At 44.2% G+C, this 27,909-nt stretch overlaps 1 protein-coding gene across 2 annotated transcripts in view; it reads left to right on the top strand.

The window, feature by feature from the left end:
- IDH3G (isocitrate dehydrogenase (NAD(+)) 3 gamma) overlaps positions 1–27,909 on the top strand; it is a 72,171-nt gene that overhangs the window by 27,422 nt on the left and 16,840 nt on the right. For both annotated transcript variants that reach the window (XM_029609446.1, XM_029609436.1), the window contains exons 9-13: positions 6,509–6,611; positions 15,295–15,441; positions 15,559–15,653; positions 17,319–17,379; positions 17,587–17,678. In XM_029609446.1, the coding sequence (XP_029465306.1) occupies positions 6,509–6,611; positions 15,295–15,441; positions 15,559–15,653; positions 17,319–17,379; positions 17,587–17,658 (478 nt within the window). In that variant the 3' untranslated portion in view covers positions 17,659–17,678. The remainder of the gene's footprint in view (positions 1–6,508; positions 6,612–15,294; positions 15,442–15,558; positions 15,654–17,318; positions 17,380–17,586; positions 17,679–27,909) is intronic.

Here is a 27,909-nt window from a genome sequence, read left to right as displayed (position 1 = left end):
GTAGGGATTAGCTTTGCGACATCAGCCTCCTTCATGTAGTCAGCTCTTTTTCTTTTTTGTCTCCCCCCCCCCTGTTTGCCCCTTCCTATACTAGCCAGCTGATGCTTTTGCATAAGGTTCATGCATAATCATGCAGTGGACGGATGATGGTGTCTCTGCATTGCAGGTCGCTGCCCCCCCCCCCCTTTTTTTCCCAGGGGGGGGTGTTCCTGTCACATCTTGACCAGCACTGTCTTGCGATGTCTGCATTTTCTTCTTTTCAGGTGTTCCCCCTTTGACCTTGAGTGAGTGTCTCAGCTCCTGTCCGATGATGGACAGGATCTGTTGGGTATTAAGTTGTTTTCTCCTTGCTGCTCTGGCAGTTTACAAGAGTTTATAGTCACCAAGCAGATCTTGATAAACTGGCCAAAGTACTTAGCTTGTTTTATTCTGCGGAGACTGTCTTTCTTTGCCTGTCAGTATCCCTCTTTTACAGTTTGCATCCCTCTGAGGTCAGTATTCATAGTTCCCTGTACGTACCAGGATCAGTCCAGACTGCTGGGTTATGCCTCCCTTCCAGCAGATGGAGACAGAGAAAAACTTGCAAGGCGCCCCCTATTAGACTGGTGTGCCACCTGCGATCCTTCGGTATTTTTCTGTCTCCAGCAGATGGTGGCAGAACCTGCAGTCCTGATCCTTTAAGAGAGAAAAGTTAGTCTCCAGTGAGGAAGGCACCTGTAATTTTTAATTCTACCTCTGTCTAGATCAATCAGTTTAAAAAAAAAAAAAAAAAAAGAAGCAAGGAGTACAAGTCCTCCCAAGGGGTTGGAGCTATCCCCCTTGGCAGGCAAGGCTGGGGTTGGGGACCCTGAGAGCCTAATTTCCCAGAGCTTTTATTTCAGACTGGTGAGTAGAGGGATTTACTGGTGGGCCAGTCCCTCCCCCTGAAGCCCAGAGAAGGTTCATTCCTCTGGTGAGACCAAGATTGAAAAAAAAAAAAATTAAACCCAGGGACATTTCATTCCTCTGGCTGTCGTTTGCAAAAAAACCCCCCAAGCACTTAGCTATCACAGGTCTCCTGGGTCTCCGGACCCTCATCACAGCTCCTTTTGGTGATGCTGTGGGGATTGCGGTGTTCTGCCTGCCGGGAGCCGGCTGCGTGGCTCTCCCGCGATGGCCTCTGTTCCCGATGTCTTCCTGGGGGAGAGGGCCTGTCAGGGGCGAGAAGAAGCGACAGTGGGGCGTCTTTAACGCGGTCCCGAAGTGGGGGGAAGAAACTGCCTGCTCGGAGGACGCAGCCTGCCCCGTTCCCGATCAGCGCGGGAACGGCAGCCATTTTGAAACCTCCTGACTCCGATACAGATCAGTGCTTGGGGGGAGGGGATTTTCCGCCACAGCTTTCTCTGCCGAATCTAAGCCCTGAGAGGCCTCAGGGCTTGGTGCCTGCTTACCCCCGTGGTCTGGGCTTACCCCCGCGGGGGGGGGAGGGGGGATTTTAAGGAGACAGCATCCTTTTTCTTCACAGTTGTGCTTTTACTGCACAAAGCTTATCTGGAGGCAGAGGTTGATTCTCAATCACAGGAGCCTCTGCCAGCAAAGGTCCCCAGACCTGCAGAGGGGCAGGAGACCACTAGAACTAGAATGGTCAGAGGGATTTCGGATGCATCGGGGACCCCACTAGCTGAACAGCTGGACCTTTCATCTCAAGACCCCTCCAACGTGGACGAGGAAGTTGAAAAATCTGTCCCAGTTGAGGGAGATGATCCGTGGGTTATAAGATTGTTTCGAAGGGATGAGCTTGATCCTATGATCTCTCATGTCCTTGCTGAGCTGGGGATTCTGGCTCCGCAGCAAGTTTCAGAACCTTCCACGGTGGATCCCGTCCTGCAGGTCTTCGGGCTCTGCCTAGGACTTTTCCTTTCCACCCAATGCTATTACAGCTCATGTTCTGGGAGTGGGACACTCCGGAGGCAAGTCTGCAAGTCGGAAGAGCTATGGAGAAGCTCTATCCGCTACCTGAGGAGTCGCAGGAGCCTCTTAAAGTTCCTAAGGTGGATGCGGCCGTATCGGCTATCACCAAGCGGACAACAATTCCGGTGGCAGGAGCAGCTGTGCTTAAGGACCTCCAAGATAGGAAACTTGAAGTCCTTCTTAAGCGGATTTTTGAGGTGTCTGCGCTTGGCGTCAGAGCAGCAGTCTGCAGTAGTCTAATGCAGCGGGCAACTCTGAGATGGGTGCAACAGCTACTCATGCTCAGGATCTTCCCCCGTTGGAGGCGGAGCATGTGGAAGCGGCAGTGGCGTATAGCGCGGATGCCTTGTATGATCTCCTCCGTACTTCCTGCCGCACAATGGTCTCCGCGGTTTCGGCCAGGAGGCTTCTCTGGCTCTGCAACTTGTCCACTGATGTCTCTTCCAAGTCTCAGTTGGGGGTGCTTCCGTTCAAGGGAAAGTTTTTGTTGGAGACTCTCTCGAACATCTCATTAAGTCCCTAGAAGACAATAAAGTGTACAAGCTTCTGGAAGACAAGCCTAGGATTTCTAGAACCTTCGGTCCATCTCATCCCCGGTTTCGGGGGCAGCGCCATTTTCTTCAGGGCAGAATTCCTTCCTTTGTTTCGCGGCAGCCTTCGGCGAGATCCCAGACTTGGGCTCATTCCTTTCGCGGCCATAGGCCTCTCCGCAATGGGATCCCTCAGGGATCTTCCGGCAGCAAGTCTTCCCAATGAAGGTGCGCCAACCCACTCCTCCATTACGGTGATAGGAGGTCGTCTCTCCCTGTTTTTTGAGGAATAGGTCAAGATTACTTCAGACCAGTGGGTTCTAAGCATCATAGAACACGGCTACACTTTAGATTTTGCTCGCCCGCTGAGAGACCTGTTTTTGGTGTCTCCTTGCTGGTCCTGGACAAAGCAACAAGTGGTGAACCAAACCCTGTGTTGGTTGAAAGACCTTGGAGCCATTGTTCGGGTTCCTCCAGCCGAACGCAGGACCGGCAGGTACTCAATATATTTCGTGGGTCCCAAGAAGGAAGGCTCCTTCCGCCCGATATTGGACCTGAAGAAAGTGAACAGAGCGCTTCAGGTGCCCCGCTTTCAGATGGAAACTCTGCGGTCAGTCATTGCGGCCGTCCGCATAGGAGAGTTTTTGGCCTCGCTGGATCTGACGGAGGGTTATCTGCACATAGGGATCCACGAGCATCATCAGAGGCTCTTGCGGTTTATGGTCCTAGGTGAGCATTATCAATTCCAAGCACTCCCATTTGGATTGGCGACCACTCCCCGCATCTTCACCAAGGTGATGGTGGTAGTGGCGGCGGCTCTCAGTCGGGAAGGGATCTTGGTTCATCCATACTTGGACGATTGGCTCATTCGAGCGAAGTTGGAAGAACTTTGCAAGATAGCAGTTCATACGGTTTTGCATCGTTTCTTACTCTCTCGGATGGTTTGTCAATTTTTCCAAAAGTCATTTAGTCCCATCCCAGGTGCTGGACTTCTTGGGAACACGGTTCGACATGGCTTTTCGGCAAGGTTTTTCTCATGCAGGATCGGATCGACAAGCTGACGTCTCAGATTCATGTCTGTTGGCCCTGCCGGTGCCCAAGGTATGGGATTACTTGCAGGTTCTTGGTTCTATGGCATCTACTCTGGAGTTAGTCCCCTAGGCCTTTGCTCATATGAGGCCTTTGCAGAGAGCGTTACTTTCCCGCTGGGATCCCAAGTCAGAAGAATTCCAGTTACCCTTACCGTTCATGGACCCTGCCAGAGCCCGTCTCAGTTGGTGGTTGGTCCCTGAGCACTTACAACGCGGGGTGGACCTGGAGGGGTCCCAGTGGGTAATCGTGACAACGGATGCCAGCCTTTCCGATTGGGGGGCAGTTTGCCAATCGCAGTCGGCACAAGGTCAATGGACACGTCAGGAGGCGAAGTGGTCCATAAATCGCTTAGAAACAAGAGCAGTACGCCAGGCGCTGCGCAGCTTTCTCCCTCTCGTGCAGCATCAGTCTGTAAGGATTTTGTCCGACAAAGAGACGATGGTGGCGTACATCAATCATCAAGGGGGAACAAGAAGCCATCCGGTAGCCTGGGAGGTGGACAAGCTGATGATCTGGGCGGAAAGCAATCTCGCCCAATTGGCGGCCTCACACATAGCCGGGGTAGACAACATTCAGGCGGATTTTCTCAGCCGACAGCAATTAGACCCCGGAGAGTGGGAGCTATCCGCGGAAGTGATGAGGCTCTTAACTCGTCGGTGGGGAGTGCCTCGCCTGGATTTGATGACGACTCAGCTGAACGCGAAGGCGGCTCATTTCTTCAGTTGCAGAAGGGAGCACGGGGCGAAAGGAGTGGATGCTCTGGTCCTTCCATGGCCCCGCGGCATTCTGCTTTACGTCTTTCTTCCCTGGCCTCTGGTGGACAAGGTCAGAAGAATAGAAACCCACCCAAGGTCATCATCCTCGTAGCTCTAGAAATGGCCATGGTGGCCATGGTTTGCGGATCTGGTCAACTTGGCGGTGGACGGCCTGCTTTGTCTGTCATCTTCTGAATCTTCTTCGGCAAGGTCCAGTATTTTTTTTATCAGGCAGCTCGCTTTTGTCTAGCGGCCTGGCTTATGAAAGGAAGCAGTTAAGAAAGAAGGGTTATCCAGACTCAGTCATTTCCACCCTTTTATGGGCACAGAAGACATCTACTTCGTTCACATATGTTCGGGTTTGGAAGGTTTTCAATTCTTGTAGCGGTTTGGATGTTTCTCCGCGACGCGCCACCATTGTTCATATATTTGCCTTCTTACAGGAAGGGTTGAAAATAGGGTTGGCGTACAGTTCTCTCAGGGTCCAGGTTGCAGCTCTAAGCTGTTTAAGGGGAAAGATTGACGGAGCGTCCCTTGCAGCCCAACCTGACGTAGCACATTTTCTGAGGGGTGCTAAGCATTTGAACCCTCCAGTTCGAGCAGTGTGTCCTTCTTGGAGTCTGAACCTGGTTTTCCGTGAGTTATGTGGACTTCTTTTTGAGCCCCTCAAACGGGCCACTTCGAAAAACCTAATGCTCAAGACTGTCTTCCTAATGGGTATCTGCTCAGCGAGGTGAATATCTGAGATTTAGGTGCTGTCCTGTAGGGAACCTTTTCTTCAGATTTCAGATTCGGGGGGTGTCTCTTAGAACGGTACCATCCTTTCTACCAAAGGTCGTGTCAGCCTTTCTCTTGAATCAGTCAGTGGAGTTGCTGGCTTTTCTGGATTTGGATCATGAGTCTCCTCAGGCTCGCGACTTGCGGAAATTGGATGTCCGGCGGGTTCTCCTTCAATATTTGTAGGTTACTAATGGTTTTAGGTTTTCAGACCATCTATTTGTCCTATGGAGAGGTCCTGGGAAAGCACATAAGGCATCCAAAGCTACTATTGCCCGATGGTTAAAGGAAGCTATAGTTTCGGCATACATATGTCATGGACGTGCAATGCCGAAGGGTGTAAGAGCTCATTCGATCAGGTCTCAGGCGGCATCTTGGGCGGAGAGTCAGTTGGTCTCGCCGCAGGAGATCTGCAGAGCGGCTACTTGGAAGTCGCTACACACCTTTGCTAAGCATTACTGTTTGGATGTCCAGGCCCTGGATGTTGACTGTTTTGGCAGCAGTATTCTTTGCGCGGGACTCTCCAGGTCCCAACCCATGTAAGGCAGCTCGGGTACAACCCAGCAGTCTGGACTTTTCCGGGTACGTACAGGGAAAGGAAAATTGGTTCTTACTTGATAATTTTCGTTCCTGTAGTACCACGGATCAGTCCAGACGCCCGCCCATTCAGGAGGGTATTCTGGTCTGGAGAGTCCGCTCGGACAATTTTTTTGTCTTTTTCATTGATAGCTGTTTTCTGCAGAGTATAACGAAGATAACCAAAAGAGTACTCCTTACATGTACATAGTTTCAAAGTTTGGCCATGTGCTGTTTTTGATCTAGCCATTGGTTCTCAAATTTTGTTCATTCTGCTAAGATATTGATTATACTGAAGGATCGCAGGTGGCACACCAGTCTAAGAGGGTGTGCCTTGCAAGTTTTTCTCTGTCTCCATCTGCTGGAAGGGAGGCATAACCCAGCAGTCTGGACTGATCCGTGGTACTATAGGAACGAAAATTAGCAGGTAAGAACCAATTTTCTTTTTGTTGCTTTCAGTGGTAAAACATTGGGTATCTGTCTATGGGGGAAGAGACAAATGTAAAGGAAAGAGAGGGACAGCAAACAGATACCTTTGTAGGTACAGAAGCATATGGGAAAAAAAAGACAAAAATGCAGACAAAAGGGGAGATAGAGACAGGAACACAAGATGGTCCCATAGTGCTGTTGAATTATGTTCCTTTTTAACATCATGAACTGGGGAGAGAGCCTCTGAGAACACTGTCTTTGTGCCATAAGCAGACATGTTGAAAAGGGGATGTATAACTTAACTAGTACTCAAGGGTACCTGAAGAGGCACCCACAAGTCTCATTTTGACACAGGGTGCTCCTCTGAGATTCTGAAACGCTGATTCAATGTCTATGCAGGAAGCTCGGAGATGGACTCTTCCTCCAGTGCTGCAAGGATGTGGCAGCTGGTTACCCTGACATTACCTTCGAGAACATGATCATCGACAACACCAGCATGCAGGTGAGGGAGAGGAGGGGTCTCTGTAGTCCATCAGGCTGCTGCCACCTGAGCTCACATCTTTGCTATTCTCCATGGATAAACAAGAAATTCATTCACACTTCTGGGTGTCAACATCCAGCGGAGCAGAGGATGGAAGTGCGTAGTTCTGAAGTAAAACTTCTGGGCCTTACTGCACACACCCAGTGGTCAAGTGAGGTTTCCTCAGTAATTTTCTTCCGTGGCCAAAATAGGACAGGTGTGTACTCTGCTTATTTGGCTGTGAGGATCCTTCAGGAAATATGCTTTAATCTGTCAGGTTTTTTTTCTGCCGTGTCCCTGCACTCTCTGGCAGGCTGCTGTTTTCTAGAGAACTTTTTTTCTTCAATTTTTCCCTGTCATGACTGGCAAAAAGATTTAAGTGGTGTACTGGTTGTGTACAGCACAATGTAAACCAAATTTGCTGACCTGCAATGGGTGATCTCTGCAGACAGCAGGACAAATCAGCCACACAAGTGGGTAATGTCGTTTGCAGGCCCTGAGATGGAAAAGCTCTCTCCAATCTTGTAAAAATCGAGAAGGCTTTTCTGTGCATGTGCGGGTGTTCCAGTGCAGCTGCCACAGCACAAGTTTTCTCAGTCTTTGTAACAAGCTAACCTTCAACTCTTAAAGAGTAGGTGGGTGAGATTGTGTGGCCAATGTGCCCTGCTGTCTACAGATAAACTACTTTTGCTTTCTCTGTGGACGAGCAGGACAATAGCCACACAAGTGGGGGCTTCCAACTTGAGGGCTGTATGGAAATTTTTGTGCCCTTACATCAGTAATAAAAAAAAAAACATGCAAACTGTTTGATGAAGATTTGGCGGGAGAATTGAAGGAATTATACATTTTTTAAAGAACTGCCTGATCAAAACTGCTGTCTTGATGTAAAGCATTTTCTAGGCAGTAATGAGCATTGAAATCATTTATCAACCAGACAACTAAGGACTGCTTTCATAAACTGCAAGTCCTAAAAAGAATAAAGCCACTCTTCCACTTTCATGACTACAGAACAGTTCTGCAAGCAATAATCTACAAAGCTATCCATCACCATGCTCCGCTCAGCCTACAAACCCTTTCAGAAAACATACCTCCTCCAGACCCATCAGAGAGTCTTATAGAGAATCACTACATGTGCCACACGCCAAAACCTCTCATCATATAACCTTCAGAGACCGGGCCTTCTCCACAGCAGGACCACCTCTATGGAACTCCATCCCATCGGATCTGCAACAGGAACCCTGCCTACTAACCTTCAGGAAAAGGCTCAAAACGTGTGTTATTTAAGAAAGCCTTTCCAGACCCCAACTGAACCTTAACTCACAGTCAATTTACTCTCAGACATTACCACAACGCTTTAAACAATAACATTGTAAATGCCATTACATTGTAAATAATTGCTCTTTCTGTTAAATTCCTGTCGCTCTTTTTTTCTTCTTCTGCTCCCGGTTGTGTACATCCCTGTTTTATTGTAACTGCAACGTTTTCGCTCCGCACCTGTTAAAGTTTTATTATATCTTTTCATTTTACACCCCTTGTTAAATGTAAACCAGCATGATGTGATACCTATCGCGAATGCCGGTATAAAAAAAATACTAAATAAATAAATAAATTGAAGATATGGATAGAAGACCAGGTGACAGCCTTGCAAATATCTTCTGTAGAAACAGTCAGAGAGAAGCTAAGGAGGTTGCAGTAGCTCGGACTTGATGTGCTTTCCCTTACTTTGAAACTGTTGTCCCAACTGAGGGTAGCAATAAAGAGATGCAATCAGAAATATAAGTGGAAAGAGTTACTTTTATGCCTGAAAACCCTTGTTTGACTGCATTGAAGAAGATGAATAGCTAAGAGGATTTCCTTTAGGACTTTGTTCTTTCCAAACAGACAGTTAGGCTCTTCTACTTAGAAGAGCCTGCACACCTTTATTTGTGTGTGGTCTTGGAAAAAACTTTGGCAATATTATGGATTATTTTAAGTGAAATTGAGAGCCCACATTTGGTAGAAATTTAAGATGAGTTGTCAAAAGTACCCTGTTGTGGAGAATATGAGGTGAGCATTTGTAACTTACTCCCTTGTCATCAGAAGTTACAGCTACCAAAACCAAAAGCTTCTAAGAAAGGAAATTTACGTCTGTTTTTGCTAAAGGCTCAATAGGATATTTCATGACCGAGCAAGAGCTATGTTTAGATTCCAAAGAGTAAGAGGATCTTTATCTGGAGGTTTAAGATGATTTAGGCTTTTTTATGACTCTGGCAACTGTAGGTTGCTGGGAGATAGGAATTCCTCCTGAATTTTCATGGTACGTGCCTTCTGAGAGTCCCGCTCAGCTCACACCTTCACCAACCCCCACCCCCGAACCTGGGGCCTGAACGTCCAATCTGTAATGTCTAGCAAAGGTGTGCAAAGACTTCCATGCGGCTGCCCGATATATCTCTTGCGGCGAAATTTGCCCATGAGGCTGCCCATGAGGCTGCCTGCCCATTCTGGGCCACCAAGCCCTCAATAAATTTCACTGCAGAGGAGAAGTTCAAAATGGTCCCACTAGCTGGAATCCTATTCCTGCTGCGGAACTAAGACATGTATACCCATGTAATGATACCTCAGGCTCACAGGCGTTTTCTCAGATCTGTGGTGGGCCAGCACCACCTCCAATACAGGGTGTTTCCCTTTCAGAGTTTTCACCAAGTGCCTTGAAATGGTGGCAGCACATCTGAAGTGCAGTCGTATCCACTATTTTCCTTACTTGGTTGACTGCCTAATCAAAGGAGAGTCCTGTCCTTTAGCACACCAGTTTCTGAGGATAGCGAGCCAATGGCTAGAATACCTATGATTCATTGTGAGGTATCAAAAATCCAATCTCGGCCCCTCCTTGCGAATCAAGTTTGATGAGTTATGTTTAGATTTATTTATTTATTTATTTATTTATTTAATGTCTCTTATATACCGATGTCCGTTTGCACATCGCATCGGTTCACAGTAAAACATGAACTTTATGGGCGAAGCCCTTACAAGGAACAGATAAATACAGTTAACTTTAGGGCATAGCCCTTAACAAAAACCAAGGAAGAAATACATTGGAGGGGGGTATTGATTTACATACTATAACCTATATATATGTATATATATATATATATATAAATAAATATAAACATAAATATTATAACATTTCAAGGTACCAAAATCAGAGGCATTTCGTAATCCAATATTCAGGCCGAGTTCACAAGTGTGGATTGGGGTTATCCATTTCGGAAGTAGTTTATGTGATGGGGGGTGACGTAGGGTAGGCTTGCTGGAAGAGCCAGGTCTTTAGTTTTTTTTTTGAAAGTGGGTGTATATGACTCCATGCGGATGTCATGAGGTAAGGAGTTCCAGATAGTGGGACCAGCTAGAGAGAAGGCTCTGCTTATGGTGGAGGAGAGTTTGAAATCATTAATAGGTTGGGAACGTAGGGTTCCTAGGAGAGCTGTGCGGGTGGGTCTGTTGGAGGTGCGAGGGGTGAGTGGAGGGTTGATCCAATTGAGATTGGAGTGTAGCAGACTTTTGTGGATGATGGAGAGTGCCTTATAAAGAATTCGGGAGTGTATAGGGAGCCAGTGTAGAGAGATGAGTATGGGGGTGATATGGTCCTTCTTTTTGGAGTTTGATAGAATACGAGCGGCAGCATTTTGTAAAAGTTGTAAAGGCTTGGTGTGTGAAGCGGGGATGCCAAGGAGAAGTGCGTTACAATAGTCTATTTTGGATAGAATAATAGACTGAAGTACAGTACGGAAATCCATGAAATGGAGAAGAGGTCTGAGTTTTTTTATTGTTTGAAGCTTATAATAACATTCCTTAATGATAGAGTTAATGAATGATTTAAAAGTAAAGTGATTATCTATAAGTACACCTAAATTGCGAACCTGTGTGGGGAAAGAGGAGGATGAGTGTGTAGGTGGAATGTCTGGAAGAGGTTGCTTGTTAGATATGATTAAAAGTTCAGTTTTTTTGGGATTTAAAGCTAGATGCATGTCATTAAGAAGTTGGGTGATGGAAGAAAGGCAGGATTCCCAGTTATGTAGGGCAGTTTGGAGGGAGTCGGAAAATGGGAAAATGATTTGCACATCGTCAGCATAAATGAAATGCTTGATGTGCAGGTTGGTGAGCAGGGTGGTGAGAGGAAGCATGTATATATTGAAGAGGGTAGAAGAGAGGGAGGAGCCTTGGGGAACACCCTGAGGCAGACTAATGGGGTCAGATTCTTTATTATCCACAAAGACAGTGAAGAAGCGATTTTGGAGATATGATTGTATCCAGGAGAGGGCATTGCCGGAGATCCCAATACTCCTGAGGATGTTGAGGAGGACATCGTGGTTGACTGTGTCGAACGCAGCCGAGATGTCAAGCATGGCAACCAGATAAGAGGAACCTGAGTCAGTCCCTCTGATGAGAGTATCATGAAGGGAGAGCAGTAAGGTTTCAGTACTGAGATGTTTCCTGAAACCATGTAGTGTGGGAGGGAGGATATTGTTTAGTTCAAGGTGATCAGAAAGACGAGAGTTGACTAGTTTCTCGAGGATTTTAGCTAGGAAGGGGAGGTTAGAAACAGGTCTGTAGTTAGACAAGGTAGCGGGGTCGAGATTGGGTTTTTTGAGTAGTGGTTTCACTACTGCTTGTTTTAGGAAATTTGGGACTGAGCCATGTTCTAGTGAGCAGTTCAGGATATTTGATAGAGGTTTGGCAATTACTTTGGGTATTGAAAGCAGGAGTTTCGAAGGAATAGTTTCAGAAGGATGCGATGAGGGTTTCATCCTTTTAAGTATGTTTTCTACTTCGAGGGAGGAGGAAGAGTCGAACGAGGAGAGGGAGACTGAAGCGCTAAAAGTCGGTAGGCAAATATTTAAGTTATTATTAGAGAATTGAGTTGTGATGGCGGAGACTTTATTTTTAAAAAATTGGGCTAATTCATTGCAGCGATTTTTTGAAGAGTTAGAAATTTGTTGTGTGTGGGAGGGAGAGGTGAGTTCAGCTACCATAGAGAAAAGGGCCTTGGGATTGTATTGCAAGCCATGTATTTTTTTGGCGTAGTATTCACGTTTGGTGTGAATGATGGAATTTCTATATTCATGCATGCGTTGGTAGTAGATTGTTTTATTAGAGGGGGATTGTTGTTTGCGCCAGGCTCTTTCAGCAGCTCTAAGTTGTGTTTTAAGATTTCTGAGGTACGGATTGTACCAGGGTTTTCTATTTCTGTGGTTCGGGTTTACAGTTTTTGTTATTTGTGGGCAATGCTCATTGGCAATGGAGAGAGTAAAGTTGACCCAGGTGGAGAAGGCGTTTTCTGGGGAAGAGAGGTCAATTTTTTTTTCTAATTCAGCGCATGCTTGTGAGATGGTATCAGTGGAGCAGGCTTTACGAAATTTAAAAGATAATGGCTGTCGTGGTACGGTGGTAGAACTTTGAGGAAGAATAAGTTTAGTCTGGATCAAGTAATGATCTGACCAGGGAACTGCTGTGCAAGAGGGTGGATTGCTGATGTTGATGGGGGAGTTAATAAAAATCAGATCAAGTGTGTGGCCAGCTTTGTGTGTGGGAGAGTTCACAATTTGATGGAAACCCATAGCTTCAAGGGATGATATGAAAGCTTCGCAGGCCGGGGATTGTGGGGAGGTATCAACGTGTAAATTAAAGTCACCTAGGAGAATCGTAGGTATATCATGGGATAGTGAGTTTGCAATAAATTCAATGAGAGGGGATGAGTCTTTCTCTAGAAGCCCTGGGGAGGTATAAATGAGACAGAGCTGGAGTGTGTTGGATTTGAAAAATCCAATTTCGTATTGAATTGGAAGATCGCATTTTTGGGCCAATAGTTGTAAGTCCTTTTTAACAGCTAAGAGGATGCCGCCTCCTCTCTTCTTTTTCCTAGGGATTGAGAAAACATCGTAAGTATCTAAGGGTAATTGGTTGATGAGTGGTGTGTCATGCTGTTTGAACCAGGTTTCAGTGACAGCGCATATTTCAAGGAAGCCAAAGTTTTTCTCCTCTTAGGGAAAATAACTGACATTTTATCTTCAGTACAATTTGTCTCCAAGAGACAGGTGCTCTTGGCATGGGTTTTGCACAAGTTGCTTAGCCACATGGCTTCCACCATCCAGGTTTTGCCAGTGGCGAGATCCAACATGAGGCAGTCCGAGTGGACAATATGTGTTCAATGGGATCAGAGCTCTCAGAAGCTGTGGCACCATGTCTGGGTGACCGCAGAACTGACAGAGTCTGTTTGCTGGCTCTTCATGAGGAAGCTGGAGACCAGCCTGTCATCTCATTAGATAGTTCTGACCACATATGTTTCTCTCTGGGAGTGAGGAGCCCAAACTCAAGGCCTATTGTCCCCCAAAGGAGAGTCACCTATCAATTTGCTAGAGCTGCAAGCTTTAAACCTGGCCATCCAGCACCTGTTGTCTATTAGTTCTGGCTGTATAAATGGATAACCAGTTAGGCATATTTTATATCAACAAACTAGGGAGGGCTGTCTCCTACCCACTGTATTTAGAAGCTGTCAGAAATGTGCAATGAGCTATATCACATGCAGCCTTTCTCTATGTGACCTACCTACCAGCCATAGAGAAAGTGGTAGCAGACATACTGAGGAGATTGCTAATCCTGGAGAAATCAAGTGACTCACAGGATCTTCCAGTTGTGGGGCATGCCAGACATAGATCTGTTTGCTATCAAGTCCAACAGGAAATTTTGAGAGTTTTACTCAAGAAGGCTTTTCCACTTCAGGTTGATAGAAAATGCATTTTCATTACCAGGAGGGGCAGACTTCCTATATTCTTATTCCCCCCTCCAAATACTGTAATATTGAAAATTCTGGTCATTAAGGGAGGATTGGGGGAACATTTATTTTAATAGCCCTGGTGTGGCCCCAAGGAAAAATAGTTCCCCCCTGCTCCTGCAGATTTTTGTTCAAGAACAATTAATCTGCCTCCTGTACCGATCCTAATATCTCAGGGCCAAGGACCATTGTCACACTGGCACTGATCTTATGGATGTTGAAAGAATAGTTATCTCTTCTCTTAGCTGCTCAGAGGAAGTGGCCCAGGCTCTCTTCAGTCCAAGAATCAGTCTATAGAACTTATTATTCCCAGAAGTGGAAGGTGTTTTTCAGTTGGCATGACAGCTTTAATCTTTGCCCTTTCTCATGTCCAGTTCAAAATCTCTTTGACTGGTTATTTCACCTGTTTAAATCAGGTCTTTAAGACAATTTCCATAAGATTTCATCTCTGTGCTATTGCAGCTTATCACAACATGGAGGCCTGCTTCATGTGAACCACCACTGTGAAGACCCCCATCATATCATGGGTTCCCAATGAGGTTGTGGCTCAACTTATGCGCCCACCATTCAAGCCTATTCACGGCTGTAGCCTAAAGTATTTCACTTTAAAAGTAGTCTTCCTGGTGGCAACAGCCTCTGCCAGAACAAGTGAGCTCTAGGTCTTGGTGATTTATCCACAGTACCCAGCATTTTTCAGTTAAAGTGGTACTTTGTAGTCATCTGAAATTTCTATTGAAGGTAGTTTCAAAATTTCACATGAAACAGTCTATTCGTCCCAAATTTTTCCCAAAGCCTCGTACATACAGGGCTGAGGCAACACAGCAAGCCTTGGACTGTAAAAGAACTGTGTCCTTGTACCTAAGCAGAACCAAAGAGGTCCGGAAGTCTTCACAACTCTTTGTATCTTAATGACCCCAAGGATTGCACTGTTGCTAATTGGGACTCAGATTATCTTTCTGTTTCCTGTGAGAAAGCAGGCTTATTTTTGCTGGGCCATGCTATGGCCATCTCAGTGGCTCACTTGAGATCAGCCTTTATTGCAGAATGGCTCCTTGAAACTCTATGCAGACTATTGCATCCACCTGGAGCCACAATAACTTTAGCCAGTTGGTACTGCAAAACCTATTTTAAAATTTTTTTAAAACGTAGTTTATTTATTTTATTTATTTGGCATTTTTCTATACCGATATTCTTGTAACAAGTTACAAATTACCTCGGTTTACATTCAAACCATAAACTTTGCACAAGGATGCATTACATTGAACAGGGAGATCAAGACTTGGAGCCAAACAAATGGGGAAAAACAATTAGATAATTTGGTACGAGTTTGTGATAACTCCTTCCCACCAACACCCAATTCAGTGGTTTGTAAGTGAAAGTGGAACTGCAAGACAGCCCACAGCTTGGGAGTCTCCACCAGTGGGACTCATTTTCCTATCTGTCCATGGAGAAAATTGAATTGCTTACCTGAAACGGATGTGAACATCAGGAAAAGTCAGTTACACACCCTCTCCCACCTCCCCTTGGAGTTATCGGAATTTCCTTCCAGTGCTTTATTAGCTTTTATATATATGACTGAAGAGACATAGGAATTGCCATACTGGGTCAGACAGAGGGTTTATCAAGCCTCAGTATCCTGTTTTCAACCGTGGCCAACCCAGGACCTCATTTGATTGCTGTGCTTTTGCAGCACACCACACCGCACATGATAAGCAGAGAACACTTTTTACTTAAGAGCTAAGCATTTCCATCCTTGGTATAGGCAGGAGCTGTTACTGACAGGTGTGACAGACATGTCCTGCTGTCCATCGAGAACACCAATTTCAGGTAAGCAACTTAATTTCCTTCTCTCTACAGCTTGTCTCACGGCCCGAGCAATTTGATGTCATGGTGATGCCCAACCTCTATGGGAACATAGTCAACAATGTCTGTGCCGGCTTAGTCGGGGGCCCTGGGCTGGTGCCAGGGGCCAATTATGGAGCTGACTATGCTGTTTTCGAAACGGTGAGACCCCTTTTCTGTTGCAACGTAGCCTTAAAGGGGAGGGAAGGGAATGTATTGCCGTGGAGTAATGCACATTTCCCTTCCACCCTGCCCTTGTTTTTTCAATCTTTCCACCAGGCAACAAGAAACACAGGGAAAAGCATTGCTAACAAGAATATTGCTAATCCTACTGCCACCCTATTGGCAAGCTGTATGATGCTAGACCATCTGAAGTAAGATGCATGCCATATAAGTTCTCTCACATGAAGGGGTATAATGGGAGGCAGTCAAGTGCCATGGTCTGCACAATGTCATTCAGGATAGGAGGAGGGTGCTAAGGTTGTCACCTTATCCTAAGTCAATTGAACAGGCAGTTCTAGTCCTCATTGTGCCTCACTGCATGCATGGATTTGCAATTCTGATTTTCCTAGGGAAGTCAATGAGAAAATCAGAACTACAAACCCATGTATGTGCTGGAGGGAAAACCAGCTTTGGATAAGCTGGTCCAGTTGACCTGGGGTTGAGGTGGCAGGCTTTTGTGAAATGCTTCTGAGGATATTAGTAGGCAGTCACGACAATACATGATTTTAATCTAGTGCTTGTACAGCTCTGGCATTTTCTTTGTACCACAAAACACCAAAACCACTATACTGTTCCTAACATACAATATCCCAGTACATCACAAGAACAGCAAAATACAATTCTTCAGTTTCTCTTTATCATTTTATACCTGCTAATATTAACATTTATTGGGGTAATTATACTTAAATCTCATACAAATGTACAAAATGTTTACAAAAATCAAGTAAAAAATTTTTAAGCATACAAATCCTATTAAAAACTATACATCTAAGTATAGAGAACCAATTAATTTTGCACACAAACACATCACCAAATCTAATGAAAAATGGCAAACACCGTTTAAACATTTTTAAATTAAATAGAATCCCTGTAGGGCACAAAATTCAGTGTCCTCCTAGCAGCTACACCCGCTATCTAAGAGCAAGTTCTCTCTTTTCTCTACAATACCCCTCTAGTTTTTCAACCATCATATAGTTTTGTTCACAGCTCAATGTGCTTCTTTCTTAAACAATCCACCCGCTATGCTCCTTGATTTTCTATGCCAGCTTTCTCCTTTCCCTGACACTGCAGCATTTCAGCAACGAATGCCTGCATCAGGGGAATGAAAAATTCTTAAAATTCCAAACTGACTCACTGTTTTCTATTCAGAAGTTCGTCTTGGTAAACTAAAGTGTCATCGTGTGGGACATTTCTTAAGTGATCACCAAAACTAAAAGCTGATACATTAGTTTTCTCAGGACAAAACTTCTGAAAAGAAAACAGTGAGTCACTTAATCTTCCGTTCCCCTGACCATTGGCATTTGTTGCTGAAACGCTGCAGTGTCAGGGAAAGGAGAAAGCTGGCATAGCAAATCGAGAGGAGCACAGCGGGCGGATTGTTTAAGAAAGAAGCACATTGAGCTGTGAACAAACCTATACGATGGTTGAAAAACTAGAGGGGTATTGTAGAGAAAAGAGAGAACTTGCTCTTAGGTAGCAGGTGTAGCTGCTAGGAGGACATTGAATTTTGTGCCCTACAGGGATTCTATTTAATTTAAAAATGTTTAAACGGTGTTTGCCATTTTTTATTAGATTTGGTGATGTGTTTGTGTGCAAAATTAATTGGTTCTCTATACTTAGATATATATGTTTTTAATAGGATTTGTATGCTTAAAATATTTTACATGATTTTTGTAAACATTTTGTACCTTTGTATGAGATTTAGGTATAATTTCCACAATAAATGTTAATATTAGTGGGTTTAAAATGATAGAAAAACTGAAAAATTGTATTCTGCTGTTCTTGTGATTATTGGGATATTTTCTTTCTATCGCCAGGTTGCATAAGCATGCATCGTCAATCCGAAGAGCGGTACTAACTGCCATGAATGAACACAGAGTGAGTAAAGCCTTCTGTCTCCCGCAATGATACCTAAGCTGGGGGTGAGGTATGCTTTTATTTTAGCTAAGGGAACCTTGAAGGCCAGGCAAGTTACAACTAGGCTAGAAAGCTAAGGCGCTGGTGGGAAAATAGGCATGAACAAAGCTATTCTCTAGTGCTTGGTTCTCACAGGAGTTCATCTCATAATCTCTGTCTCCTTTGCAGATGCAGACACCAGATATCGGGGGCCAGGGCACCACCTCGGAGGTGGTGCAGTCCATCTGTCAACAGATCTAAAGAGTGAACGGTACAGCTGTGTAAGTCTAGAGGACGGGTGAGGTAGGAATTAGGGGTGTGACTCTGCTGAGCCACTGATTGCTGCAAGACCTGTATCAATGTTATGGTCCTGCAGTGACACTTTTACCATGACAGCTGAACTGGAAAAGGTAGAATGCAACAAATATGATAAAAGGGATGGAATGGCTTCCATATGAAGAAAGATGTCACAGGTTGAGAGAAGATACGATAGAGATTTATAAAATTGTGAGTGGTCTGGAACAGGTAAATAGGGAACCATTATTTACTCTTTTAAGCAACACTATGGGATTGCGGATAGTAGAAAGACTAGGGGACACTCCATGAAGTTAGCATGGGGCACATTTAAAACTAATCGGAGAAAGTTCTTTTTTACTCAACGCACAATTAAACGCTGGAATTTGTTGCCAGAGAATGTGGTTCGTGCAGTTAGTATAGCTGTGTTTAAAAAAGGATTGGATAAGTTCTTGGAGGAGAAGTCCATTACCTGCTATTAAGTTCACTTAGAGAATAGCCACTGCCATTAGCAATGGTTACATGGAATAGACTTAGTTTTTGGGTACTTGCCAGGTTCTTATGGCCTGGATTGGCCACTGTTGGAAACAGGATGCTGGGCTTGATGGACCCTTGGTCTGACCCAGTATGGCATTTTCTTATGTTCTTATGCTCTTATGGGACATTTCATGAAACTAGCATTTTTAAAACCTAAGTCATGCCATGTTGGCATTTTTAAGACATAAGACTTACCATGCTGAGTCAGCCCAAAAGTCCCTTGAGCCCAGTGTGCTGTCTCTGCCACTAGCCAATTCAGGTCACAAGTTTACTGGCAGATCCCATAGAGTGAAGATCTATTTCTTATTGCTTACTGCCACGGATAAGCAGTGTCTTTCTCAAATCTATCTGACCAATAAAATAAATAAGGGGACTATATTTATAGCTTTTCTATTTAAACATCTGAGTGACTATCTCCTGTAATAACTTATTTACTACACTTTTTGGTTTTGGATAGTTGCTGAAGTTCTCCATAGACAAGCAATAATAAACAGCAACACAAGCAGGTAACGGTATCTAACATGGGAAAATACTCTTTCCAGCTCCAACAGACAAAGTCTGTTGAGCATGTGCGGGAGTTACTGTGCTGCCACCATTGTGTGGGCTCCCTTCATTTTTTTTCATCCGCTGTAACACTCTGATGAGATTTTCTCTACTCTCTCTAAAGTGCTACCACGATGAATTTTCTGTTTTTACAGTTTTTCTTTCATGTTTCCAAATCATTTGTTTTCTCTTGCCCTATTTTTATTTTTCTCTTTTTGAACTAAAAATAATATATAAATATATATGTTCACACACACACACAGACAGATACCAAAGTTTCTTCTTATGGCTTCAATATGTCAGGAAAGTCACCGAGATCAAATAGAAGGCCCCTTCAAATTATGTGCAAAATGCTATTATAAAATGGGGAGCCAGAATTTAGGCCCCCATCATGACTGAACAATTTGCAGTCTATATGGGAAACGTCTCCATCAGCGATTAAACATAGGAGCATAAAGCTGAAATGTGAATTCTCATCTGTTTCTGATAGAAAGCTCCTCCTCAAAAAGACCAAATCATAAAAGATCAGTCTAGTAGAAAAGAAGGCACAAATTCTTCCTCAAGGAGTGATTCTAAAAAGAGGAAACACGATTCTTTTGTGTTGGTAGTAAAATAAAAATAAAAAACAACAAAAAAACCCCACTGCAACAAAAGATCAAATAGATCAGTGAAGCTGTCTTCTAAAGCATTCTTAGCATGAATCGGCATAGAAGCTGTCCTCAGCACCATACTCCATGCTAAAAGTAGGATTATTGTTGCTCAAGCTTTTGGCGCAGAGAAAAAGCGCAGAGTTTTCAGCCAAGAAGGGTAAAACCTCTACACCAATTTTAATGCCTATCTGGTACCTCATCTGGAAAAACCCTTCCAATATAATCAGTGCCTCTGTTACCCGAGGCCTTTCTCCAGAAAATATGGAAGGATTTTTAGAGGTACATTTCTGATACAGCCAAGCCATTAACTTCAAAGGCGGACTCTACTCTTCCTGTTCTAAGGAAAATTGCTTCTGAGCTTTCAGCGCAATCCCCTATTACATCTTATCAAAGAAATATTCAGCAAGAATCATCGCCTTCTTTGACTTTAAAGCAAAAATCAATAGTAAAAGATTCACTCATCATAATTCTTACTCATCATAATTCTTGATTATGAAGACTCAGATTATTCAGGCCTCTCTTCATTAATTGGAAGAATATTTTGAACTAGTACCAGATCCATCTTCAGAGCCTCAAATGAATAATGCCTCTCCTAAGGGCATGATTTATTCAGTTTTCTTACAGAAGATGTCAGAAATTATTTCTTTTCGGCTTAAAGAAACTACTCAACACAAGGCAGATTTCCAGGAAGTACTGAAGTTTATAAACCACAACAGCAAATGAAAGCAGTTTCTGTGCATAAGGCATTGCAAGAATTATAGTCCAGGATTTGGAAAAACCCATATGCAGTACTTTTGGTGGCAAAAAGCATAGATGTAAAATTTAGAGTACAGCAAAGTCCAGGACAAAGGAAGGCCCAGTTCCCACATGACTCCCTTGTGGTTGAGTCAGCTATGAGGAAAGCTTAAAAAAAATTGTTTTCCTTCCGTTACACCAATAGATTCAAGACTTATGGTTACCATTGGGGTAAAAAGTTGCAGAGGGTCAAGTATTTATAAAATACCCTGCAAAAGCTAAGGGATACTATTAATTCCTTAAGTCTGCAAGAGCCAGCCAACTTCATTCCACTTTTGAATGAAGCTGCTGAATGTGCAAAGCATATGGCTAGGTCAATTTATGATGCTTTTAATACCTCATCAAGATCTGGTCTGCGGCCATATTGTAAGGGTCTGGAGATCAGTTCAACGTCCTATGCCATTGCCAGATGGTGCCAGATCCTCTATGATTTCTTTTATGAGAAACCCACAAATATCACAGTATACGTTCTCTCCTGCTATGGAAAGGTGGGCGACAGTTGGATTGAAATATGTGGGCCAACTGGTAGAGGGTCATTTGAAGTCTTTCAAGGATTTGGTGGGGGAATTTGGGATCCCTCTTTCTACTAGGTATTTGTATTTGCAGTTGCATAAAGCTCTTATGAAGATGAGGCCACTGAATTCTGTCTTGGAGGAGTGTGAAGGGGGAACAGTGCTGTAAAGAAAAAGCACAGCACTTGATCTCAGAACTTTATATTTCAAGTAGAGCAGAGATGAGGGAATCAGACCGCCCCTGGTTTGATACTGCAATGGAATATGGACTTAAATAAAGATTGTGATAGTAAAGATTGGGAATCTATTTGGAAAAGGTCCCGAAGACTTATGATTTGTTGTAAAGGGCAAGAGTTGCTATGTAAGTTAATATACAGAATGTACCGCACTCCTATTTTCTTTGCTAAATTTAGTGCGTCCGGGAAAGGGTGCTGCAGAGGATGTGGGTGTTATGACCATCGGTCGCAGACGGCTGCGACCGCTATTACTCACGTCTTGCGTCGCTGCCCTCTCTCCTCTGGGAAGACTTGCGGCTGTAGCTAGCCGCCTCCGACCCTCATGGCTCCGTTCCAGGGCAGCGAGGATGTCGCCGCCGACCGCCATGTCTCTCCCGGGCCTTCCTAGGTGCGCGCGCGCGCTCTGTGGCCCTCCCAGAGTGGGAACCTCAGGGGCATCTCCCCTTGATGGACATCACTAGCCTTGGGCTCTTAAGCACCATTGGGGCCCGGCTCTAATCGACTTGGCATAGAGTTCCTTCCTTGCCGAATCTTGCTGTTCTCGCTATGGACCTTTGTTCCTGCTTCTCCTGGCATGAGACACTCTCAGATACCTGCTCCTCGGGGGCCCTGCTCCTGTCTCTGGCTATCCGCTCCTCGGAGGGTCCTGCGCCTCGGACGCTGTCTGCCATCTCCCCCACTCCTCGGGGCTACTCCAGGAACTGCTCTTCCTGTGAGAACTCTATTTCGGTGTGCCCTGCTCTGCGGACCATTGCCGTGCTACTCTGCCTGTGGAGACCAACATAGGTGTACCCCGCCCTGCGGGCCACTGCCTCAGTGCTCTGCTTCCTGGAGACAGTGCTGGTGTACCCTGCTCCGCGGACCATTGCCGCACCCCCGCTCCTTGGGGTAGTGCTTGTGAACTTGGGACAGTGCTGCGCTCCTCGGGACAGTGCCTTGAATACTTCTGTTACTACATTCCACTCCCCGCTCCTCGGTGTAGCGTGCTCTTGCACTGCCAGAGACCCCTAGGCTTCCCCGTGTCTCTGGTAAGCCTACGTCATTCTTCCTGTGCCGACTCTCTCTGTGGCTCCACTCTGGGGTGGCCCTCGTAAGCACTCCTCCATACTCTGCCTGCATTCCCCGCTTCTCGGGGCCTGTTCAGCACTCCACCACTAGGGGGACCTATTCTGGATAACCTCACCCACACCCCAGTCTCCTGCCTGGGCTGTGTCACCTGTAGCTCAGACCTCACATCCCGACGATGAGAATCAGTGGGGCTCCTCCCCATTGGCGATACCATCTCTCACCTTGGGCCAAGGGCCCACTAACCCATGAATCCTAACAGTGGGCAGAAAGGAACATATATGTGGGGCAGTGTCAGCAGGTACAGACCTTTTGGACAGAGGTAACAGATTGTATTTCGGATATATGTTCTCAAGAGATGGAACCAGACCCTGCATTATACCTTTTGGGACAATGGTCTAACCGATCCAGCAAGCAGGGGAAGCATAGACTGGTGGGTCACTTCTTAAGGCTGCACGACTTACAGTGGCTCAGATGTGGAAGAGATCCCCAATGCTTACCTACTGGAAGATCAAGATGGCAGACATTGCTTGAATGGAAAAGCTCACATATTTGTTAAAAGACCAAGCTGACACTTATGACAAAGAGTGGGGGGTCCTTATTGGTCATGGAGAGGAAAAGAAGTGATTTCTTAAAGTTTGTAAACTTACAACAAACAAGAATTGAGTAGAAAGCACAATTGTCAATATCATTGATAATGTATATTCTGGTTCTTTCAGTTTTGTGTATGAAAGATGTTGATTTCCGAATGGTAAACCTAAATGTTGATGTGTGTAGTTAAAAATAAAAAGTTTTATATAAAAAAAAAAAAAAAGATCTGGTCTGCAGGAGGATGTTCATGGTAGAATAGAGAATGCTCCATATTCTGGGGATAATTTATTTGGAGAAGAAAGTAAAGGAAACAGTGGCCATTAACAAAAAGCACTGCACCACATGCAAAGTTTTAACATTTGCATCTACTGACCGACCAGCACAAAAATGGCACCAGCATTACCCATACAGAAAGCCTTACAGTTATGGCAGAAGAAGAAATTTCCCATATTCATATTACCAACAGAAAACATACTTGCAGCAATAATACCAACAGCAACAACAACCTCGATCTTCTTGACCATGAAATAGGGAGAAGTTTCAACAAAAACAACCTCATCAGAGTCTCAGACAGCACCACAAGGGTTTTGACTACAGGAAATTCTAATCCCTTCCAATTGAGGGAAGGCTACAATTGTTCTTTTCCTAGTGGACTGTCATTGTTTATTTATTTATTTAACATGATTTGTATACCGTCCTTTGGTTTCGCCATCCGAACGGTTCACATCATATTAGTTAAACAATGAATGAATCATATTAGCTAAACATCTTTGTGTCATAATAGTTAAACAGAGATTACTTCAAGGTGTCTATAGTTTGTATCATAGTTTAAGAAAAAATTTATGTCTATCCTTATATGTGGCGATGAACGTAGTCTTAGGTGTTCTAATGTTGTCATCGATGTTATTGTGTTGCATTGAGGTTGCGGATTTTCATGGAGGTTGGTTGCGTGGGAGTCTGGTTGTGTTGATGGATGATGTCATTTGCTTATGCTTTGGTGAAAAGCCAGGTTTTCAAATCCTCATTACATCAGATCAATGGGTTCTAATTATTATAAAAACAGGTTATTGTCTCAATTTCCATCCTTATCCTTCAGTGACCCTATCTTGGCTGAATCACCCTGCCAAAGATCAACATTGTTCTACAAAGAGAGAAAATCATTTCTGCAAACTCAAGCACAGAGCATGTTTCCTCTTAGCAGAGAGACAGGATGTTATTCCAGATACTACTTTATTCCCAAAAAGACAGGAAGATTATGTCCTGTTCTGAACCTCGGAGAATTAAACACATTTAAAAAAAGAGAAATTCAAGATGAACTCCTTGAATACTGTTCTTTACTTAGAAAAGGATAATTTGCTTACAGCAATAGATCTGAAAGAAGCTTATCTCTACATTCCTATTCACAGAGCTCACAGGAAGTTTCTTCTGTTTGCTCAAGGAGATCAGCATTTTCAATACTGATTTCTACCCTTTGGGCTAGCAGCAGCAACCCAGGGTATTCACAAAGAGGATAACTACCAAAAGTGCTTGCATGCAGCTGTTTGCTCCCAGAGTTGCTGTTATATTTTATAACCTGCATGGAAATGATATGCTATATACAACAGGTATAAAATACAAGTACTTATGCATGTATAAATGCTTGTGTATGTAAAAACCATGAGCTACACAAGTTCGGATTTATCTGGATAAATACAAATTTATCCAACTAAGTAGTGGTATGTAGCTGGATTAATCTAAAAAGTACTACTTATAAAGTCAAGTAGCACTTTTCAGGCTTAATCCAGCTATGTATGCCTGCTGCTTCTTAGCTGGATAAATTGGAATATAGCTAGATAAGTACTATTACTTATCCAGATAAGATCACATTTGTCTGCTATTAATTAAGTTGACTTAGAAAATAGCTACTGCTATTACTAGCAACGGTAACAGGGAATAGACTTAGTTTTTGGGTACTTGCCAGGTTCTTATGGCCTGGATTGGCCACTGTTGGAAACAGGATGCTGGGCTTGATGGACCCTTGGTCTGACCCAGCATGGCATGTTCTTATGTTCTTCTTATGTCCAAGTATTGGGACAGGCACTACATAGCCCAATGTTGGAAATTAGCCGGATAAGTGTGTGCAAATAATATACCTGTGTATTTGTATTTCCAGTTTTAAAAGGAAATGCGAGTAGATTTTACTCGCATTAATTTGATGCTTTTCCCCTCCCGAAAGTCGGCCTTTACAGGTGTAAGTCAGAGGATTTTATAATATGCGTGAGACAATGAAATAATCACTTACTAATTAGTCTACTGTTTGCCCAATCCAGCTCCTGAAGCCCCTTCTGGCTCTTCAGCCTGAAGTCTCCCCATTGTACCCGGACCTTCTACCCAGTCATATTTTCACTTTTATGTTTACAATCACTTACACCAGATACTGAGAAATCAATATACGCGAGTAAAAGACTTATGCGCATCATTTTGGTGTAAATGTTGGCTCTGCCCCAGAATGCCCCTTTTATTTTACACACGAAAAATTACTCGCAGACCCCAGTTTATGCGGGTATATTGCAGATTTGAAAATAGCATGCATTTGCATATTTAAATAATTTCGCAAACAATTGAAGTCTGTCTTATTTCTTGAAACATTTGGAGAGACCTGATAGTGTAATTTGAGTTCATTTGACTTATTTTATGTTGTAATGTACTTGTTTTTAACTCGTTTTATTATGATTGTGTGTGCAAATGCTAATTTTTATGCACACATCATTTGAAAATTCACCTTAAAGTGCCTAGCACTTATTCTCAATCCAGGAACATGCTTTTTGCTCAGAAAGATTTCCTACTAAACCACAGAGTGTCCAACTTGATCAAGATAGTTCAGACTGTCAGAAATAGTCCAATAGTCACAACCAGAGTCTTTTATACAAATTTTGGGACACATGACAGCCACAGTGCATGTAACACCATTAGCTAGATAACATATGAGACAGGCTCAGTGGCATCTCAAGCTTGATTGGAAGCAGCACCTCTATCCGTATTCTCACAGGATCTCACACACACCATAAACTGGTAGACAAAGGCAACAAACCACCTCTGTGATCTTCTGTTTCACCCACCAGAAGTACAACATATAATAACCATTAATCACATAACCTCTCAGTTGGGGTACTCATCAAAACAACAAATTCTCAAGGAATTTGGTTGACTTGGAACGCCAATTACCAAATCAATCTTTTGGAGCCCAGGGTAATCTATAATGCTGTTCAAGTATTTGAGTCCTGGATAAAGCACTTAGTAGTCCAGATAGACAATCAAGTTGCCATGTTTTACATAAAGAGGGAGGTATGAGTTCTGAGAAGTTATGTGCAAAGATACTCAAGATATAGGACTGGACCTTTCAGAGAAAGGTCTCACTGACAGCCATTTATCTTCCAGGCAAGGACAATGTCCTAGCAGACTCACTCAGCCATTGTCTTCAACATCTTTTTCAAATGTGAGGTACATCCCTCATAAACCTCTTCAAGTCACTACAGAATCACAAAATTCCCCTTTATTGCTGAAAGAGACTAGAGATTGATCCATAATGCAACCTAATGGAGCAAGGTCCTCATGTATGCTGTTCTACAGTTCCTCTGCTTTCAAAGACTCTGCTGAAATTTCATAAAGATTCAGGACTAATAATCCTCATAGCTCCCTTTTGGCCTCATCAAATATGTTTTCCATGGCTAAAACAATTAACAGCAGCTCCACTAATTCACCTTCCAATCTTCCTAGGTCTTCTCACACAATTTCAGGGTTCTTTTTTCCATTCCAACCTTCAATCTCTGGCTTTCGTAGCACAGGTCATTGAGAGCAAAGTAGTAATGGCTTTACCATTTTTTTTGAAGATGAAACAAATTATTTTAGCAGCTAAAAACAGCTCCAAGGTCTTTGTCTAATTTTAAATGGAAGAAATTCTTTTTGTGGTGTAACCTCTGTTAACGAAGATTTATTTACCGTATTTTTCTCTCCATAAGACGCACCTGACCATAAGACGCACCTAGGATTCAGAGGGGGAAAATTTAAAAAAAAAAAAAAATTGTGCTAAACCGGCTCTGCGTCTGGGCGTCTTATGGAGCAAATTAGGGGAGTGCATAGGTTTTTTTTTTCTCCCCATTTTGTTTTCGGGTCTGGGGAGGGCCATTTCGGTCCACTCCCCAGATCAGAAAATTTTTCTTTCTGTGGGAACCCCCAAAAACCCCCCCCCCCATCCCTTTAAATTAACAACCTCCACCCCCCTGACCCCCCCAAGACCTGCCGAATTAATTTCCTGCAACCCCCCACCCTCCTGACCCCCCCAAGACCTGCCGAATTAATTTCCTGCAACCCCCCACCCTCCTGACCCCCCCAAGACCTGCCAAACGTCCCTGGTGGTCCAGCGGGGGTCCAGGAGCGGTCCGGGAACGATCTCCTGGGCGTGAGCCGTCGGCTGCCAGTAAACAAAATGGCGCCGACGGCCCTATGCCCTCACTATGTCACTGAGACCGACCGCTGCTATTGGTCGGTCTCAGTGACATAGTGAGGGCATAGGGCCGTCGGCGCCATTTTGTTTACTGGCAGCTGATGGCCCTATGCCCTCACTATGTCACTGATACCGACCAATAGCAGCGATCGGTCTCAGTGACATAGTGAGGGCATAGGGCCGTCGGCTGCCAGTAAACAAAATGGCGCCGACGGCCCTATGCCCTCACTATGTCACTGAGACCGACCAATAGCAGCGGTCGGTTTCAGTGACATAGTGAGGGCATAGGGCCGTCGGCGCCATTTTGTTTACTGGCAGCCGATGGCCCGCGCCCAGGAGATCATTCCCGGACCCCCGCTGGACCACCAGGGACGTTTGGCAGGTCTTGGGGGGGTCAGGAGGGTGGGGGGTTGCAGGAAATTAATTTCAGGTCTTTGGGGGGGGGGGGGGTGGTAGGAAATTAAGTCGGCAGGTCTTGGGGGAGTCGGGGGGGGGGGTGTTTGTTAGATTTTTGTTTGGTTTTTTTTTTTATATTCGCTCCATAAGACGCACATACATTTTCCCCCCACCTTTGGGGGAAAAAAAGTGCGTCTTATGGAGCGAAAAATACGGTAATTGTTCAATGGCATCATTACTTCAGTATCTTTTAAACCTTTCCAATTCCAGTTTGAAAACAAACTTGGTCAAGATTCATTTGAGTGCAATTGCTGCATATCAATGTCCTTTGGAAGACTTACCAATGTCATACCTCCCAATAGTAACCAAATGTTTAAAGGACTTGTTCCATTTGAAGCCTCCAATTAAAA

Source organism: Rhinatrema bivittatum, chromosome 1, assembly GCF_901001135.1.
Source record: "Rhinatrema bivittatum chromosome 1, aRhiBiv1.1, whole genome shotgun sequence".
NCBI classification, from domain to species: domain Eukaryota; kingdom Metazoa; phylum Chordata; class Amphibia; order Gymnophiona; family Rhinatrematidae; genus Rhinatrema; species Rhinatrema bivittatum.
Note: the sequence above shows the minus strand (reverse complement) of the source record. Positions and strands in the feature narration are given on the sequence as shown.